Here is a 17,992-nt window from a genome sequence, read left to right as displayed (position 1 = left end):
CATGTAACATCAACAACAAAAAATCCCCCAAAACAACAAAAAAGAAATGCAGCTGAACTCTAAAAAGTGGGGTTTTTTTTGAAGAGTTGCCAAAAATTTCAAGTTCCTGGAGAAAAAAAAGAACAGGACAAGAAAAACAGGTTAATTTGAATGAGTTTGAAAAATCTGCTTCTTCTTTCTTCCTCTTATCCCCAGTAAATGCTTGCAATATCTAAACAAATCAAGTTTAAGTACTCTGGTCCCAGGGAAATGTGGAAGGGGAGAGAGGGCAGGCAGACCCAACAAAACACAGCTCTACAATGCTGTAGAAAAGTTAAAGTATTACTTCCCAAAATTCTTATTCTACTTCATTCCTATATATTGGAAAGACTTGTGTCTCTGTAATGTATTATAATAAAATTAATATTTGGAGATTTATTCTGTACCTGGAAACTCAAGAGTGTGTAAGAACCAGTTCACTGGAATTAAGAATCTAGGTTTATAAAGACACAGCTTGCTGGGTTTTAGAAGCTCATGTCCAAAGACACTCAAACCCATTAAGAAAGGAATGAGAGAACTATTTTCCCACCAAGATAATATACTACATATAAAATATTCCTTTTTCTCTTTATGAAAGTGTAAATTCTAATAGTTGCTCATATTCAGCTACTGTGGGTGGTTTCACTGGAAAATAACTGAAACATATTTTACTGCACATATTAACGCACATTTAAGAAATAAAGCATAGCTAGGAAGAAAACAGTATTTGTAACTTAATGCTGATTTTAAGTGTGTAGAGACACTAAAACATTACCACAAGTAACAGTTCAAACAGTTTATTAAAATATTATTTAGTTATACAAAATATATTTCAATATTTTCAGAAGAAAAATGAGAACAACAGATAAAAAATTCTACAACTGGTAGCTAAAAATATCAACAGAACATTCAAAATTTTCTCCTTATCCAAACTGTGCTTATTCTTCTTCTGTGTACACACAGTAATCCTTTAAAAAATAATTAATAACAATACAGAAATATCTTCCTGAGAGTATCTAACAATTTAACATCTTTTTCAGAATCAGGAAGCAATACTTTTACATATATTATTACACATTTGTCCTCAATATAATACCATATTCATAAAGAGATACTTATTGATCTTCATCTCTGTCATTCCTATTTTGGAAAGTCAGTGCTCTTTGGTCTCTTGGAGGGTCTGGCATACGGAGGATGTGAATATGGGGACTCGTAGGCAGAGAACTAAAAATAAAGGATGCATCATTTAAACAGTGTTTCTTCTCCAAGAATTTTAGTACTTCCATTTGATTCTTTAAATTACGTATTTTCCTTTAAATAACTCCATCTTTTTTCTTTGACAGTTTTAAAAAACAGTAACATAAGGTGAAGTTTAGGGTTCACTGAACTGATCCTGGGCCCGAGTTGAATAAAATCTTGAGGTAAAGACAAACACTCATTTCAATCATGTGATTTCTAACAATTAAGACTGCCTTAACTAGAGAAGAGGTTCTTTTACCAAAACCTCCAAATGAACAAATGAAATACAAGTAAGGATTTGCCTTACAGATACTGAAGTAGCACACACTATACACATGTAATCAATCCCAACATACCAAGAATGAGCTAATTTACTAAACATAAATTCACACAGGCTTTTCTACTGATTATTCTAAATGGATTTTTCCTGAAGTTGCCCCCATATTTTTCTTAAATTTAACATTTGCTGAACATGAAACACGGAACAATGTAAACAGTGAGTATACAAAAAAATCCTGTGTGTTTACTAGTTTCAGAAAATCTCCACAAAAGCATTTCCACTGAAATAACAACAGATACCACTACTCTGCTTTTTATATACTTTAGTGAGGGAAGACAATTAGCAATAAATCAACTTCTTTTTGAAGACTGCTTTAATTACCCTCCCAGGCTTCACTAGTTACACTGGGTTAATAGAGAGCAGCTGGCTGCACCAGGTTAAAGACATGACTGTCCCCTTAAACTGGGAATGGCTCTACCTTTACACAGAGGTTTTGAAAGAATTCTGAACCACTAGATGACAAATTTAAAAGATGGTGTAAGCTATGACTCTCTAGATCAGCAACATTAAAACCCAGAAAATGAAATCAACTCAAATGACAAACCCCTTTAAAGTAGTATAGCACTAACTGAAAAATTCCTTCTTTTGCTATTTTTGGGACAGGAGAGGGACATACAAAGCTAGGCTAAGAAGAGCCTGTTTGACAAAATAAAACATTTCTAAAAGTTGTTATTTCAGATAAACTGTTCCAAGTCCCATTGAATTACCATTATGTTAAAAAAACCCTTTAAATTCACAGAACTGCTTCAATTTTTATGTTCTACTGTGACAAACAGCGAAATTTCTTTCTCCTCACATTCAATTTTTTCAACTTTCACTCCTTGCAATTTTTCTATCCTGAGATAAACCACAAGAGTATTACCTCATGCTCAGGGGGGTGAACAAAATGAACTGTCGATAGGGCTGAAAATCAGCCCTCTCCAGAATCATGTCGATGGCAATTCTTCTGTTAACCATATCCTAAAGACAAAAGATTTGTCATGTAGTGGTACTGACAGTAAAAAATACATTAGAAAGCATGATTCTAGAAAACCTAGCAGAATTAATTGCTATACAGTCAAGGCTAGCTAAAGAAAATATTTAAGTAAGACTAATAAAAACTAAGAAAACCTGGAGAAACATTTGGGTAAAAATCTAAAAGCCTGGGAAATTCTTAGACTGTACTTTTTAGCATACATGGGCAATGGAAAGCTTCTATTAGAAACAACACACATTCATCTAATTACAGTGTTTTTCTATTATCTTTGATGTACATACATACTTTGATGTACTTCTTACTTTATTGGTATGCTGAGATGAACTGTACTTTAGCTGAATAATGTTTCCTGTAAAATCCTGCCTGAAAAATCACCTGAAAGGATTTAAGGGTCCCATGAAACCTATGATATTATGGAGCTTGTTTTTATTAGGATTATTATTGTTAATATCACTATTACTATTTTGAATGGAACCTCATGCATTAGGCTTAGTGAAAAGGATGCACAATAGGAAGCTGTTACTAGGAGGGACCAACCAAGCTCTACTGCTGTGCCCTGCTCCTCTTGGAAGCACAGGTCTCCCATGAAAACACACCATGGAGTCCTCAAGTGGTGGGCCTCTGTGACTACACCAAGACTACAGAACGTGTGGACAGTAAGGCTGCATTACTGGCATTGGGGTGGAAAGACAAATTGTTTGCAATAATTTATGGAATAGATGACATGCAAGCTCTTTGCAAGGCCTACAGTTCTGAGTATCCATCCTTTTCTGAAAAGATGGACAAACTTCTCCACAACTAACTTTTACAAGAGAACCTAAGATTTGAAAGTTGTCTGAAAAACGACTGTTTCACTACCTTAGATGCGTACTGTCCTTTTTAAAATTCTTTAATAGAAACTGCATTATCTTTGCTCCCTCTAAGTGATTCCTAGTAAATAAATGATTGATGAGGAAGGGACACTGAGACAAAATTAAATAAGGCAGTATCAAATCTTTGTCTCACAGAAGTAAATATTTTCTCACTCATACCACCCTGCATATTTAATAAATAGGAAATAAATCTTAAAAAAAAAGAAAGTAAATTTCAAAATGGGTTAGTGGTCTGCCCACAGAAGTTGTGCACAAAAATACGATTTATCAGTTTTACCAACATTAGTATTTATTGTTCATTATTCTGCATTCCAGCATCTTGCAAGATGCTCCTAGCTGAAGTATGAGTTTCTATAAAATGAGTAGCAACAGTGAACCCAATTGCTACATTTGCTCTGAAAAAAACCCACTCTGACCTCAAAATTGGCAGAAATCAAAGCACATGTCAAGACCAGAATGTCCCAGCAATCTGCAGAGTCAACCTCTGACAACACAGTACCAGCTGATTTATTATTTTTGTGCTGAACAATGGTTTGAGCACGTAAATTAACAGAAAGGCTCATATTTCTGGATACCAACTTCAGAAACACAATAAGCTTCAAAACTCATCAAACAAAGTATACAAGATCACTAACAAATTTTGTTTTGGGGGATTTTGATTTTGGTATGGGAGCTTTTTATAATTTGCAGTCAACCATAGTGGTTTTAAATTTAATCAAGTACAAGTAACAACCCAACTATTTTACTAATTTACACAAATCAGAATGGAAGATATAGTTTAAGTTTAAACTATATACCATGTAGACATCAAATTCATCCATGCATCTGAAAGGAGATTCAGAAATGTTCCACAGAGAAAGAATGAAACAAACTGTGGAGAAGGAACGTTCACCTCCTGATAAGGATCTCAGATCACTACGGGCAGCTCTTTCTTCCTCTCGAGGCTGAACCTTGAAATAAAAATAGTGGACCAGTTTTTAAATCTGAGATGAAGACATACTAACAGAACCATAATTTTAACAGCAAACACATTATACATGAACAGAGATCACTTGAAAACACTTTTCTGCATTTCACTGCAACTGCCATTCTAGAATGGGATGGCCCCTAACCATTTAGTAACACATTTCTAAGAACACTGCAATTTCTTCAATCACAGTCATACACACTGAACAGATTAAATGACTCTGCCAGAGTTTTGTTATTCAAATCTCTATTTCTAATAGCTGTTACACGGTGTTGAATAAATGTCAACAATAAATGTTTACATAAGAGTAGACTCCCATGGTTACCAGATACAATAAAAGAACAGGTAATTGATTTACAGAAGAATTTTAAATGAGGAAGGGATTCTTTACATGGAATACAGGAAACATTGTGAACAGCCATTTGGTTACATTGATTATGATGACATCTTGTGGTGCTCCTTCTCTAAGATGAAACTTGGGCATTTTCTTGCCCTGCTAACTGCATTGCCTTTAACAAGTTAAGCAGGCAAATAAGGATTCTTTTGAAGTGGAATCTTTTTTTGCAGGGAATTGTTTGCTTTTTGCAACTTATATTCCTTGACTAAATACAGATCTCTTTTGTGAGATATGTGACACATCAGCCATTGAAAAAATATATTCTGATAAAGCCAAGTAAAGACCTCATATTTTATGGACTGATTTTAGTTCTTCAGATACATGTGCTTCACCTGTCTCATTAGGACTGTGACATATATTTATGTTGTCACTGCACATTTTTCCCCTTAATCCCTAAGTCTGAAGTTTGCCACAGAAACAAAAGTAAATAAATCCATGATAGAACTTTTTGGGATGTATGTTAAAAGATACACAGAAAAAAACCCACCAAAGTTTACCTGCATTAAGTTGTTTAAATAACAACCAGAGCCATTAAGAACCACACAAATACTGCTGAACTTCCTATCAATGATCCAGGAATGAGTTATTTGGAAAGACTGGATGACAAATTTACATTTATTCCTTGTGATCTAGCAACCATTTAAAATAGCAAAGTTTTCTGTCCTTGCTTGTTTTCAATAACATCCTACTGTCACCAAATGGGACTAAAGAAACTTACTCAACACCTATTTGTTGTGATTAAGCAGACACTTCTTCACTGAGGCTTTTGGAAACTCCTCCAACGTGTGTCCCGCTCCACAGACAAAATCCAGCCATTTTTACATGCTTTTTCTGCTCAATCATTGTTACATAAGTTCTTTTACATACTATGCATGCTTTATATGCCCACTCTTAAATTTAACCTTTGCAATGACTGGTTTTGTTAGTTATATAACTTCATCAGCATTCTTGTCCTAAAACAATCATTGGTCATCTCTACTGAGGCCTACTGACTGCAATATTCAAACCAAGATGGGAAGGGTAGGGGATTTCCAAGCAGCATAACTGGTATGCATGACAATCTCCATAGTTTCCTAACCAGAACATAAAAGTCCAGCAATTTCTTGCTGCATATTTCAAGCACAACACTCCTAACATTTCTACACCTTATACTTCACAATTTTCTACTTGTAATCATAACTACCTCTTTTATATGATTAAATTGATTACTTGATCAGAATATGTATAACATTACAACTTCGTGTATCACCTTTTGCAAAGGGAAAAACAATTTATGCTATCATTTGCAATGCATTTCTAGTATCTGAGACTAAAATAGATAATAATTCATTATATATTATAGTAACTGAAGAAATATAAAATAACTTACTGTTATGGAAAGTGTCTCATTCTTGTGATCAAACATTATATGTCCAGAGCAACCTCGAACACGTAATAAATGCTCAAAGTGGAGTTTGCATCGCATAGAAAGGCTCCTTAAATCAAGAAAACAAACATTAGGGGAGCAAGTTTTTAAATACATGAAAAGCGATTTTCATGTACAACAGATTTTCATCAACAGTTCCACATCATTAAGTATTAAGCCCTCCTCCAATAACAGTATTCCCCCAAAAATCAACTGCACTCTCAAGCGGGCAACATTAGACATACTGGAGAGAATCCTTTTGAAGAAAGGAAACAACAAAAATCCTCATGGATAGGCACAAGATATTAAGGGACTGAAGCAAAAAAGAAGAGGTGTACACAGATTAATGGAGAAAAAGCTGTCGAATTATAGAATCTGAATCAAGAGTTTCAAAATTTTCAGCACAGAGCAGAGGCGAATCATTTGGCCTAAAATGAAATTATAGGAGCTCAGCACTAGTGATTATAATCAATAAAAATGACTGACAGCCCAGATTATTTCAAGTCCTAGTATGTTGTTAACATTTTACAGACCACAACCAGCATTCAAACAGAACTGCCTTGGATGAAGTCATCACAGTTGAGGTCTTTGGGATGAAACAAAATACAGGCTCCACTATCTCACTGCCCTTCCAGCTGTCAGTCCAGGCTGCCTCTAAACTCTCAGGCACAATAAGCTTGAAAGTGGTAGCAATTACAGGTTAAAAAGATTGCTGTGAACACTGTCTCAATCTCACCTTAAGAACTGCCGATACACTTTGAGCCTCTCGGCCATCACTTCATCCAGCACCCCAATAAATCTCCGTAAGTTCTTTACTTTATTGCTGGCATCCTCGTACCTTTCCTTTGCATGCTGAAACTGCCTGTTAGGAGCAAGGTTTGGAGCAATATGCATTACATTAAAACTGAGCAATTGTTTTAAATGCTGAAAATAATTTTGATAACCAAAATATTCAAATGAAAACATTCTTGTGAGAATTTATGTGAAAGCTAAATGCATGTGATAAGTAAGACACTGTTCACAAGGAAATGTAGACAAAAATTAAATCTTAATTCTATTTTGAATTCTTCTGAAAATAAATTCTTTCACCAGGGAGAATGAATGACTGGTTTCTCCACGGTCAAGAATATCTGAGGGGAGTGCTTCCTTGAAATACACTCAAGGAGCTTCCCAGCTTGTGCATTAGTTACTCAAACTACAATTATGCTTAATCCTCAATGCATCACAAAACAATGTGGCGAGTTAAATTCGTGTTGTTGTAACCGGGATACTTCAAAACATTAAGAGAGTGTCTGATTATTGGTAACATCATATATGTAGCACACATGCTGCTGAAAAACCACTGGAAGGTGTTTCAGGACTCTTAAGCCTGGGAGAATGAGTACAAAACGTTTCTACAGCTTCATAGATGGCTTGAGTAGTAAAAACACACATAAACACATAGTGAGTCAGTAAGAAAACTCTTCTTTCCCCTTTCTTTTCCATCCCACCTGAACTGTTTTAGACAGTAAAGATGACTTACTGGATTATTTCTTCTCTGTTTCCACGGTGACTGCTTTCTAAATTTATCTTCTCTCTCAAGCGATTCATTTCTGCATCAAGACTTTTAACAGTTCTGCTGACCCTGATGGGCTCTGAGAAGATTTGCCTTGCTTTTGCTGTTTTTTCCTGAAGGAATGTTTGAAACTCAAACAATTGTCACATTTTTCAAAAATCTGTTTACCCTTCCCGACAAGTATTTTATGCTACAAACTCCAAGCAAGAACAATATTTTTGTGTTCTTTCTGTTTTCATTACAGCAAACCCAGTTAACAATTTTATTGACAACATTTATACATGAGTAGTTATTTCAGTGCCAAGAACTGTATCCAAGATTTTTAATACAATCACAGTTATTTAACTAATGCAGACAAATAAGGAACCAAAATCACCATATTTAAATAGGGCAGTCTTCCAAAAGTCTTTATGGATGTGATTTCAGAGTTATTTAATAAGGCTCGATTAGGTAAGACCAGATATGGGGCCTGTACAAGGAAAACCCTACCACCCAAGAAACCAAAACAGTATTATTCAATTTAACTTAAGCCACAAATTTTAAGTAATTTTAATCTTCTTATTGCAAAACATGGAAGAAATGTTCCTAGATGGATGAACTCTTAATTTCTCTGTCAAGAGAGAACTGGTGTCCTATCAGAAAAAAAAAGGTCTCAATTCACTTACACAAAATTCCTTTACTTGCTTTAGACAGTCAGTGTAGGACATAGCTGAGAGAATACTCAGTGCAGCTGAGTATATTAATATGGTCTGCATGTTATACAAGTAGAATGATTTATGATTAAATATTAGAAGAATCATGACCATCTGACTTCAATAGCTAAAAAAAACCCCACCACACATACCTCTAATTCCTTTTCTTTGGAAACTAGTAAATTTTTGTGCTTATTTATGCAAGCCACGTGTTCTCTCTGTTTCTCCTCATAGTGCTGCAAATGGCGTTTACTGTTTTCCACTTCTGACTCAGCCTGGTTTAATTCAGCCTGTTTGGAACAAATCACGATGTGAGCTGTTTGGGGTAGATTCCTGAGAATCTCTCTAGCGTTTACTGACTTCTCAGAGGTTGTTCTAACTTATTTTGGTTTCAGTAACACTGCTTCTAGAGTCTCGGAGCTCTAACAGGAGCTTATGAGAAAGTCTATGTTCAATTCCGACAAGGAACAAATACATGCAATGATTTTAGGAATTATATCTTGAGGTGATGTTTTAATCTTTAAAAAAAGCTACGCTTTCTCCTAAAGCTCAAAAAAATGCATTTATTTTTTACACTACATTCTATCTGGAACTTCAGATGCCTGTGTGATATCAGTCAGAACTGCATTTCTGTGTGGAAATTCAGTATCCTGCTATAGCTGTAATACACAATCATAGACTCATAGCATAGTTAAGGCTGGAACCTTTGAGAACATTAAGTACAACCATCAACCCAAAACCCCCACCATACACACCACTAAACCACATCCTGCAGTACAACAGCATACACTTCCAGGGATAGTGATTCCACCACTTGTCTGGGCAGTTTGTTCCAATGGGTTACAACCCTTTCCATCAAATTTTTTCTCCTCATGTCTAAACTAAACCTCCCCTGGGGTGCAATGTGAAGCCATTTCCTCTCCTTCTGTCACTTGTTACCCAGGAGAAGAGACTGAGCCCCACCCCACTACAACCTCCTTTTAGGTGGTTGTAGAGACTGCTAAGGTCCCCCTTGAAGCTCCTTTTCTCCAGGCTAAACAGCCAAAGCTCCCTCAGCTGCTCCTCACAGGAACTGTGCTCCAGACCCTTCACCAGAAACCTCTAGTCTATGTATGTACTGATACCATTGAAGTGACATATCTTTCCAGAGAAGCAAAGAGGTATAAAGAATGACATAAATTAGGACACATTTTCTTCTTCATCCCTGTCAACTAGATGGCTTGTCTTAACAAAAATAAAAACACCAAACCAAACAGAAAAAAACCAAGAAACAACTCAAAACTCCCAGAACAATAAACAAGAAAACCAACCATCAACAACAATATGTTCTTACTTTTTTCCAATTATATCTTAAAACCAAAACTTGCTACATATCAACAGTTAATTAAAGAACTGTAGAACACTTAACAACACATCTGATTTTAAAACCTCTTCAAGAATTTCACCGCTTCCCTCAACTGCATTCAGTACTCTAAATAACAAGAAATGTTTTCATATTCTGAATAAATCTCTTCTCTTTCCATACAGAGTGGTTCTTTTAAAATAGATAATATTCCATATTAGATACATTAGAACTAACACATTTATCTATTGCTTTGCTGCCCTGTTTTCTTACTCTTTTTGTTTGCTCTTTTAATTTGGGCTGACTATACAGCAATTTACAGTTTAAATGAAACACATAAGAGATTGCCATAGTGATCTTTTAAGTTTTTTTTATTTCATCCTTCTACAAGTTTACAGTACTATAAATGTCCTGAATTCTTATTTCTGTTTCCTATTTTCAAACCGTAAGTTCTTTTTGCCAAAGTGAGATTGCCTTCCATTTGCCAATATCAAATTTTGCATGTCACCATTCTGCTATTTGTCTTAAGTCTTGGTATTTTTCTGCTATTTCCAGGTGCCTTCTGTAGTCTTGAATAATTGAAACTATATGCTGGTACCTTCTGTGATTATGTAACTTCATAAAATAACAACCAATTCATATAGAACTTCAAATGATATTTTGAGAAATTAATAGCTATGAACATTCTTAGCCAAGGTTTCTTAGAAACAAAACAAAAAATGTGATGCACGAGAAAGGAAAGTCAAGGAAACTGGTTTTCCTGCCTTTTTACTCCATGACTAAAGATACCTGGAAATGAACTCTCTTTAAACATAAAACACTACAGTTTCTACACATAACAATCATCATCACTTTTAAAATACTGCCAAGCTCATTTCCCAACATGTTCCAGATGGAATGCTCCATTTCCATCTTCTAGGTAGACCTTAAGTATAACAGGCAACAACAAGTTCTCTTCTCCTGCCTCACCTCTTCTTAACCTCATTCCCCTTGACGCACAAATAGAACAAATCAAAAATACAATATAAAATTATTGTTACCTTAATTGGGCCAGCAATTTCTTCCACTTGAAGAATTTTTTCTTTCACCTCTTCTAATTTTTTTTCAGCTGCTTGGAGATTATTTTTCAGTTCTTCCATTTCTCTGCTTTGTAGCTGCATGTCTTGTTTCACAGATTCTATCCTACCCTTATTTTCTTCAGCTTCTTCTTGCTGTCAAAAGGTATTAAAGTTAAGAATAATAAAAAGAGACACATTTGTAAACTACTGTACCAGATTTTTTTAACTATCACTATCAGGGTACAGTATTACATGAAGTTCTCTGTAACCCTAATAAGAATAGGAGCAGCTCAATGTAAGTGTCATTAAAGCCCAAAGGAAGAGACTTACAGACCTTGTAGGAGACCACTAAATCAAAGTGCAAAATAAAAGTGGAACTTCACATTTATGTGACTGAAAATTAAGAGGATTTTATTCGGAGTTGTGATGAAAAGACTGAAAAGAACAAGGTAACTTCCCTCTGGATCTGTGGCCAATATACATCCAATACACAATGCAATGCAGGAAGAGTAAGTGAATTGTTGTTGTCTCCTAGAAAATAACATCATTCCTAAATTATCATCATAAATACTTTCTGATTCAAAAAGAAAAATATTGCAAAACCTGGGGAAAAAAACTAAATCACCAAAAATAAATAAAATCCCTCCATTTACAGAAATGTTTAGAATTATGGCAAGCATTCCATTCCTCACAATCCAGCTTTGCTTATTTCAAAGTACTGCCAACATTAAAAGACATTATCCATATGCTAATGAGACATAATTGCATAATCTGTTCTTACTAATATATGGATGTCCGCTGACTGGTGCTCTTCCACATTTTCAAGATCTGCTATCTCTGCATTTGCTGTTTTTATTTTTGCCTGGGAAGAAAAAGAAAATACATGTTCTGAAGCTTAACTAAAGAGAAAAGTTCACATTTGTTTACTTAAGTCATCACAGGAAAGAGGATACTTTTATTTTTTAGCTTTGTTAGTGACTAACAAGATACACAACTCTTCACACCCACCTGTGGAATTCATTTTCATGAGATATAACTTGTTCTGAAAGTCATGTGCTTTAATTCATTAAGTTACCATATTTCCATAATATGACAATTTAATAAAATACACTTTATTTTTTCTCCAAGAATTTATCTTCAGCATTTCAGACTGCATGCTAGGGTTTTTTCTGCTGCTTCTTACTTATTATTTACTGAATATAAACTTATATCATATGTATTAGCTTACACTGCCTACCAGGAGCACCATAGGCCACCAAAAATATATATCCTACCTAGAAGTACTAGAGACCACAGAAAGGAGGCTGACAGCTGTAAAATAGTTTATAAAGAAATTAAAATGAAGAGAACTTAAAGAAGAAATATTCAGCATGTCAAGATTGGTTAAGAATATACCAGAAGAGCATGAAGATAAGATTCTGGGAATGAAGAAGCAAGGCACAACAGAAATAAAGGAGAGAAAAGCATTATATGATGCAAGTGTCTTTTCTGTGCAACAACTTACTACTAGTGTCAAAAATAGCAGTATAAATTTGTAAGATTTAGCACAAGGTGGGGAAAGATACCAAACAGAAACAACAGCATGTGTAACGATTGATGTGGCCTCTATCATTCTGTCCTCAATTGTAAGAGCATATAACAAAAAAAAAAAAAAAAAAAAAGAAAAAAAAAAGAAAGAAAGCAAACAAGAAAAGTAGAAAAGTAAGGAGAAAAATTAAAAACTATCTGGCACTCCAGACAGATTGCAGAAGTCAAAATGAAATAGGAAAAGACTGAGGAGCTTCTAAAAACTAACACTGTACCCATTTTTACCTGTAGCTGTTTTTGGTGTCGCCGATGACCATAGAGATGATCTTCATTCTGCCTGATCTCATTTTCAATGGAATGTAAGCGTTGCTGAGAGGCTGTCAACTGTGCCCGTTTGTTTTCAATTTCCTTATTCAAGTGACTTTATGAACAAAGTGATATTGAGATGTTACATACTACACAGATATTATATGTGACACACATATACAGAAATACACAAAAAAAAAATTAAATGCATTACAAGACAAAGGGTAAAAATGCACTTCTTTTTAACTAGCCTACATCATTCCCCCATAGCAAAATTGGTGATGGAATGCCTGTAACACTTTGAAAGTTAAAATAATTTCTGAGTGAAATTCATTATATATTGACATGAACAAACTACAAGTAACTGACACATTTAAAACTTCTGAGTTTATAAAAATGAATTTCAACATTCAATTCAGTTTATACTATCAGCTATTAATACTAAAATTGCCTAATATGTCTCTAATATAATCTGAGCCTCAAAATGAAAGTATTCTATTGTCACAAATTTCCTTGGTGACAGCAAGAGTTTGTAATCGTTGAAGTATATTTTGCTTTTTCAACTACCATTTTGAAAGCAATGAGAGAAAAAACCCCTAAAAATATAAAAGGTGAGGGAATTCTCAGAGATACCTACCATGAATGAAGTCAAAAGCCTGAGGAAACACAGGTGCAAAGTTTGAAACCAACAGGAGGATGTGTGCTAACAACTTTGGTTTGAATAGTCAGGCCTCCCTTGCAGTAAACTACAACATCTCTGTTCAAGTATTATATCTTTAAGAAACAGCCTTGACTCCATACTCTTTTTGACCAAGAATACAAAAGAAGGTAGCTGAATTTCCTGGAGTACTAAGCAAAGAAAATCCCTGCTTGGTGGGTAAGATCTATCTACATGCCACAAGCTGAAAGACAACTAAATACAATGCAGGTTTGTTCCTATCACAAAAAGGCACTGAAATGAAGAGATTTTCTAGAATTCTCAGAAAGGAAGTATAAATATCAGAAAGAAAATGGAGGAGATTAGAGAGTAGTGTACATGCAAATAGACAAATATGCAATTCCACTGTTCATACCAACAAGTGCACTTTCTACAAATGTGTTAAAAGATACTAACCTGATTTCTGCCTCAACATCTTGACTTAGGAACTTGGGTCTGACAAAACTGGAAGAGTAATAGCGTCGTTCAAATACTTGATCACCTTCAGCAGTGAAAGCTTCTCTACAGTTTCTCGGGGGCCGATTGCACTGCATTATCTCACGAGCCCTACGGCTATCCTGAAAAACAAAATGCCCTTATAACACCAGCAGAAATGCAACCATAATTAAAGAGAAGAGTTTAAAAGTTGTCCAGATGTTTTCACCCAGAAATAATTTCAATTCTTAATGAAAAGAAATACATTAATGAAAGAATGTGAATATTATCTATAACATCAAGAATCTACTTTTCTTAGTTGAGTAAAACATTCTCAAGAACCCACTAAGTTTAATTGGTCATTTATTTGTGAATTCTGTAATCTAATCAGTCCCTTATAATTTGCCTTGGGGGAAAAAATCCCTATCCAGAAGGTCACTATGCACAGATATATTCAACTATCAAAAGTAAAAAAACATAGAGGAAAGAAGCTTCTAAAGCAAGGGATAAAGGACATCAAACAAGATTTGATTAAAGTTCAGGGAAAGATGTTGGTAAAAAATCCCAACATTGACAGTGCCAGACTAAGTGCCATTTTTCAAGGCAACCATGTTATCTATTCCAATGTATTAATTTTTCCACAGGATACTTCTTTCAGATTCAGTTGAAATTACTCAGGTAGGGCTCAAAGGTAATAATGTTATGAAAATCACTGATTAGTTCAGGCAGAGGGGGAAGAAGAGTCCCAATATTCCTGCCATGACAAAAGCCTACAAAATTCAGCTGTTATATAACCCACTCAGTGACAGCCATGCTTGGTAAACAGTCAGCTCTGCCTCAGACAGAGCATGAACCCCCTCTCCCCAGTAAGAACGTCAGAGGATAAACTGGGACAAAAGATTTTGGAGAAAAATAAAATTCACAAAAAGTAAGGATCATTAGTTTTGCTTACTTAGAGAATATCCTGCCTTCTCTAAATAAAAATATACGCCTTATTTTTTTATTTGAATACTTTATCTGTAATCTTATCTGCAGGAGCTGGTACCTTCAGTACTAACAGAGTATCAAAAATCAATTAAGATCAGAAATCAGATAGTGCCAGAAAACTTAGCTACCAGCTTCAAGGTACAACTGGTAGGGGCAGCTTGGAAATTTTGCTAACTCCCAGACTACCCAAAAGCGGCACATCCTGAACCCACCAAGTAACAGAGAGACATGAGACAGAGCCAGCACTTATGAGGCTGACTACCCACACGTGGACTATTTAGACTGGGAAATTACACCACTTAGAGGCCCAGAAAGGTAGTGGCAAACAACCCAGAAACAAACAGGGAAAGTCCTGAAACACATGGGGCTCCAGAGAGGGGAGCAGAACTTCCTCGACCTCTTTTATTCATTACAGACACTACCAGTGAAGACACCACAAATGCTCCATGCTCTTTCTTTAAAGATCAACAGGGAGCATAAAGCTTACTTTAATCAGCAGGACTGTTTCTATACCCCTCATATCAATCAAACAATTGGCAACCACTGGATTTTCTATTTCCAATGCTGTCAGAACTGTTGGGAATTCTGGATGATGAACAGCTCTGAAGAAAAGAAAAAAAAACATTCATAAAACTCCCATGAGATTCTTAAAAAAAAAATACAAATAGTTCTTTTCAACCATCAAGGCTAAGAAATAAAATTTACAACATACTTACCTCTGACTAGTATCATAAATTTTATTTTGAAATTTATTTACAATTATCTGAGGTCTATGTCCACATGGATAATATTTTGACATCAGTGACTGAAGAGTTCTTTCATCGCTGTGATTATCACAGCAAAATGCCTGAAGAGAGCTTTTTAAACAGCATTCAATAGCCAAGATCAGTTCAGGATCTTTTGGATGAATCAAAGCACCTAAATAAACATAAGAAGCAAGGCTTTAGGTGCTGTGTTCCATGAGAAAATGTTCAGTAGAGCATTTTTACCACTCAAGGTTCTTGTTTTGTTGTATTTCAGGTTTTTAAACGAGTCTAAAATAAACCTTTTTTACAGGTAGAAAAAAAAATTAAGAAGTTGGCTAAAAGTTAAAAGACTCTACAACAGACCTACCTTTTTTTAAGTCTAAAATAAACTTTTCTTATAGGTAGAAAAAAAAATTTAAGAGGTTGACTAAAAGTTAAAAGACTCAACAAACATATAATTTCTCTGCCTAGAGACACCTACACATAGTTGGAGGCCTGTATTTTCTTCCATTAGGGTACCAATTTTCTGAAAGCTTAGCAGAAATATATCAAGGCAAAGACAGCTAATCAACAATTTATCGCTTTAAGGATGATGGCAGTGGAACAGCTATACTGCAAATTAAACAAACACCAAGATTTCCATTATATCACCTGCCTTCAGTGGCACATATTCTCTTACCCTGCAGTAAATGCCACGTACTTTACATCCAGAATATGCTGAAACCTTTCCTCCCATTCACAAACTGAAAATAACAGCCATTGTCAGAGCTGGACAGAAGACAAATAAAAGCCAGCTTTCCAAGAGAATCTCATTTGTGTCTGTCTGACCTGTTCCTTCCAAACATCTTACGTTTGAGAAACCCACAAGTCAGCCACTGGACATTTTGAACAAAATCTGTCCATGATCTGGACAGTGCTATCCACTGAGGAACAAGCAGGCAAAGCACAGTTCTCTGATGCCTTAAGGATGTGGGGGAGTTGGAGGGATGCATTGGAAGTTTACCATTGTAAAATATCTCAACAAAAATGGCTGGAAAATGAGGAAAGCCAGTAGATGTATGTGAGTGCATAACAGAAGCAAAAGATAATCTACCAGGGTAAAACCTTTAGTCCAGGAAGTACAGAAGAAAAAGATATATCTGAAGTTCCATAAAGAATAAAGATTTCTAAAAGACCACTACTTAGATTAGCAGCCATACAAAAATATCCCATGAGAAAGTATGTTTCAGAAATTGTTCTCACCTAAAGGTCCAAGAGGTTTCTTTCTAAATTGTCCTTGTTTATGGGCTACTTCAACTGCTTCAAGAAATGCTGGTACATATGGTCCAAATCTTTTCAAAGCATTTGTTTTACTGTCTTTCAGGTCTCTCAGCTGTTTCTGGTGGGCATCCAGTGCTTGCTGCACTTCACTGCTTTCTCTCCTAAGAAAACAGATTTTTTTTCAGTAGTTATAGAACCTAAATTGCACTAAAATAATTATAAAGCCTTGTTTTTCAATTGCTAATAGGATTGTGTATCAAGGTATCAGTAGCTCAATGTAAAGCTAGGTACACACATGCTGTAAGATTTTTATAGTTTCAAGAAACGTGAGAAAAAAAAAAGCAAGAGAGAAAAATACTACTTTGCAACAGTTCTACAATACTTTTTTATTTCTAACTAATTATAATTAATTTATTTTATTTCTAATTATCTTTTTCAATTTCACTGTCTTCAAAGATCTTCAACAAAACATAGAGTAAGCCTTGGTTGCAATAATTGATAAGAGCCATTTACATTAATACACCAGGTGCAATAAGGAACAATTCTCAAATCCTTTAGGACAATAAAAGTTCATCTTTTCAAATCAAAGCCAGAGTGCTTTGTTTTTTCTATCTTGGGTATGGGCTAAATTCGTATTTGAACCTCTTTGCCTCAAAGCCTCTGTGAATTGCCTTAGCTATAGAAGCAGCAATTACTCCTATGTGTATCTATTCTCTTATAACGTGAAAAATAAACTGGAGTCTAATACCTCAGGGATCACAGGTACATTAGAAGGGATACATAGAAGAAGGGATTCCCTCTAACTTGAAACAGAGGCAAACGATTACATTCAAAAAGCGTAACTTACCTGAGTCTAGAATGATCTTCCCTACACTTAGATATAGCCTGCTGAAACTGATCCAACTGCTGACCAATCATTACTTCTTCATCATGGAATGCCTTCAACTGTTCCCTTAAGTATGCAATTCTCCTCTCTCTTTCCAATTTCTCAGGCTCTGAAACCTGATTAGCACTAGAAAAGAACATAGGTCCATATTTTAAAACCATATCGATGATTTAAAAGTGACATGAATTTCATTATTTGTAGTGTAGAGATGATTTACTCATCAGTTACATTTAAGATTCTGTTAAGCTGCAAGATATACATAGCAATAATGCCAATTTTAATTTTTT

General features: G+C 35.1%; 1 protein-coding gene across 5 annotated transcripts in view; it reads right to left on the bottom strand.

The window, feature by feature from the left end:
* Positions 1-799: 799 nt before the first annotated feature.
* SMC6 (structural maintenance of chromosomes 6) overlaps positions 800-17,992 on the bottom strand; it is a 37,583-nt gene continuing 20,390 nt past the window's right edge. For all 5 annotated transcript variants that reach the window (XM_058020111.1, XM_058020112.1, XM_058020113.1 and 2 more), the window contains 15 exons: positions 17,667-17,831; positions 16,802-16,980; positions 15,530-15,731; positions 15,301-15,415; positions 13,809-13,969; positions 12,674-12,809; positions 11,643-11,723; positions 10,844-11,014; positions 8,614-8,751; positions 7,737-7,882; positions 6,951-7,076; positions 6,179-6,284; positions 4,243-4,395; positions 2,460-2,557; positions 800-1,242 (listed from right to left, as the gene is read on the bottom strand). In XM_058020111.1, the coding sequence (XP_057876094.1) occupies positions 1,134-1,242; positions 2,460-2,557; positions 4,243-4,395; positions 6,179-6,284; positions 6,951-7,076; positions 7,737-7,882; positions 8,614-8,751; positions 10,844-11,014; positions 11,643-11,723; positions 12,674-12,809; positions 13,809-13,969; positions 15,301-15,415; positions 15,530-15,731; positions 16,802-16,980; positions 17,667-17,831 (2,086 nt within the window). In that variant the 3' untranslated portion in view covers positions 800-1,133. The remainder of the gene's footprint in view (positions 1,243-2,459; positions 2,558-4,242; positions 4,396-6,178; positions 6,285-6,950; positions 7,077-7,736; positions 7,883-8,613; positions 8,752-10,843; positions 11,015-11,642; positions 11,724-12,673; positions 12,810-13,808; positions 13,970-15,300; positions 15,416-15,529; positions 15,732-16,801; positions 16,981-17,666; positions 17,832-17,992) is intronic.

This window comes from Melospiza georgiana, chromosome 3, assembly GCF_028018845.1.
Source record: "Melospiza georgiana isolate bMelGeo1 chromosome 3, bMelGeo1.pri, whole genome shotgun sequence".
Lineage (NCBI taxonomy): Eukaryota > Metazoa > Chordata > Aves > Passeriformes > Passerellidae > Melospiza > Melospiza georgiana.
Note: the sequence above shows the minus strand (reverse complement) of the source record. Positions and strands in the feature narration are given on the sequence as shown.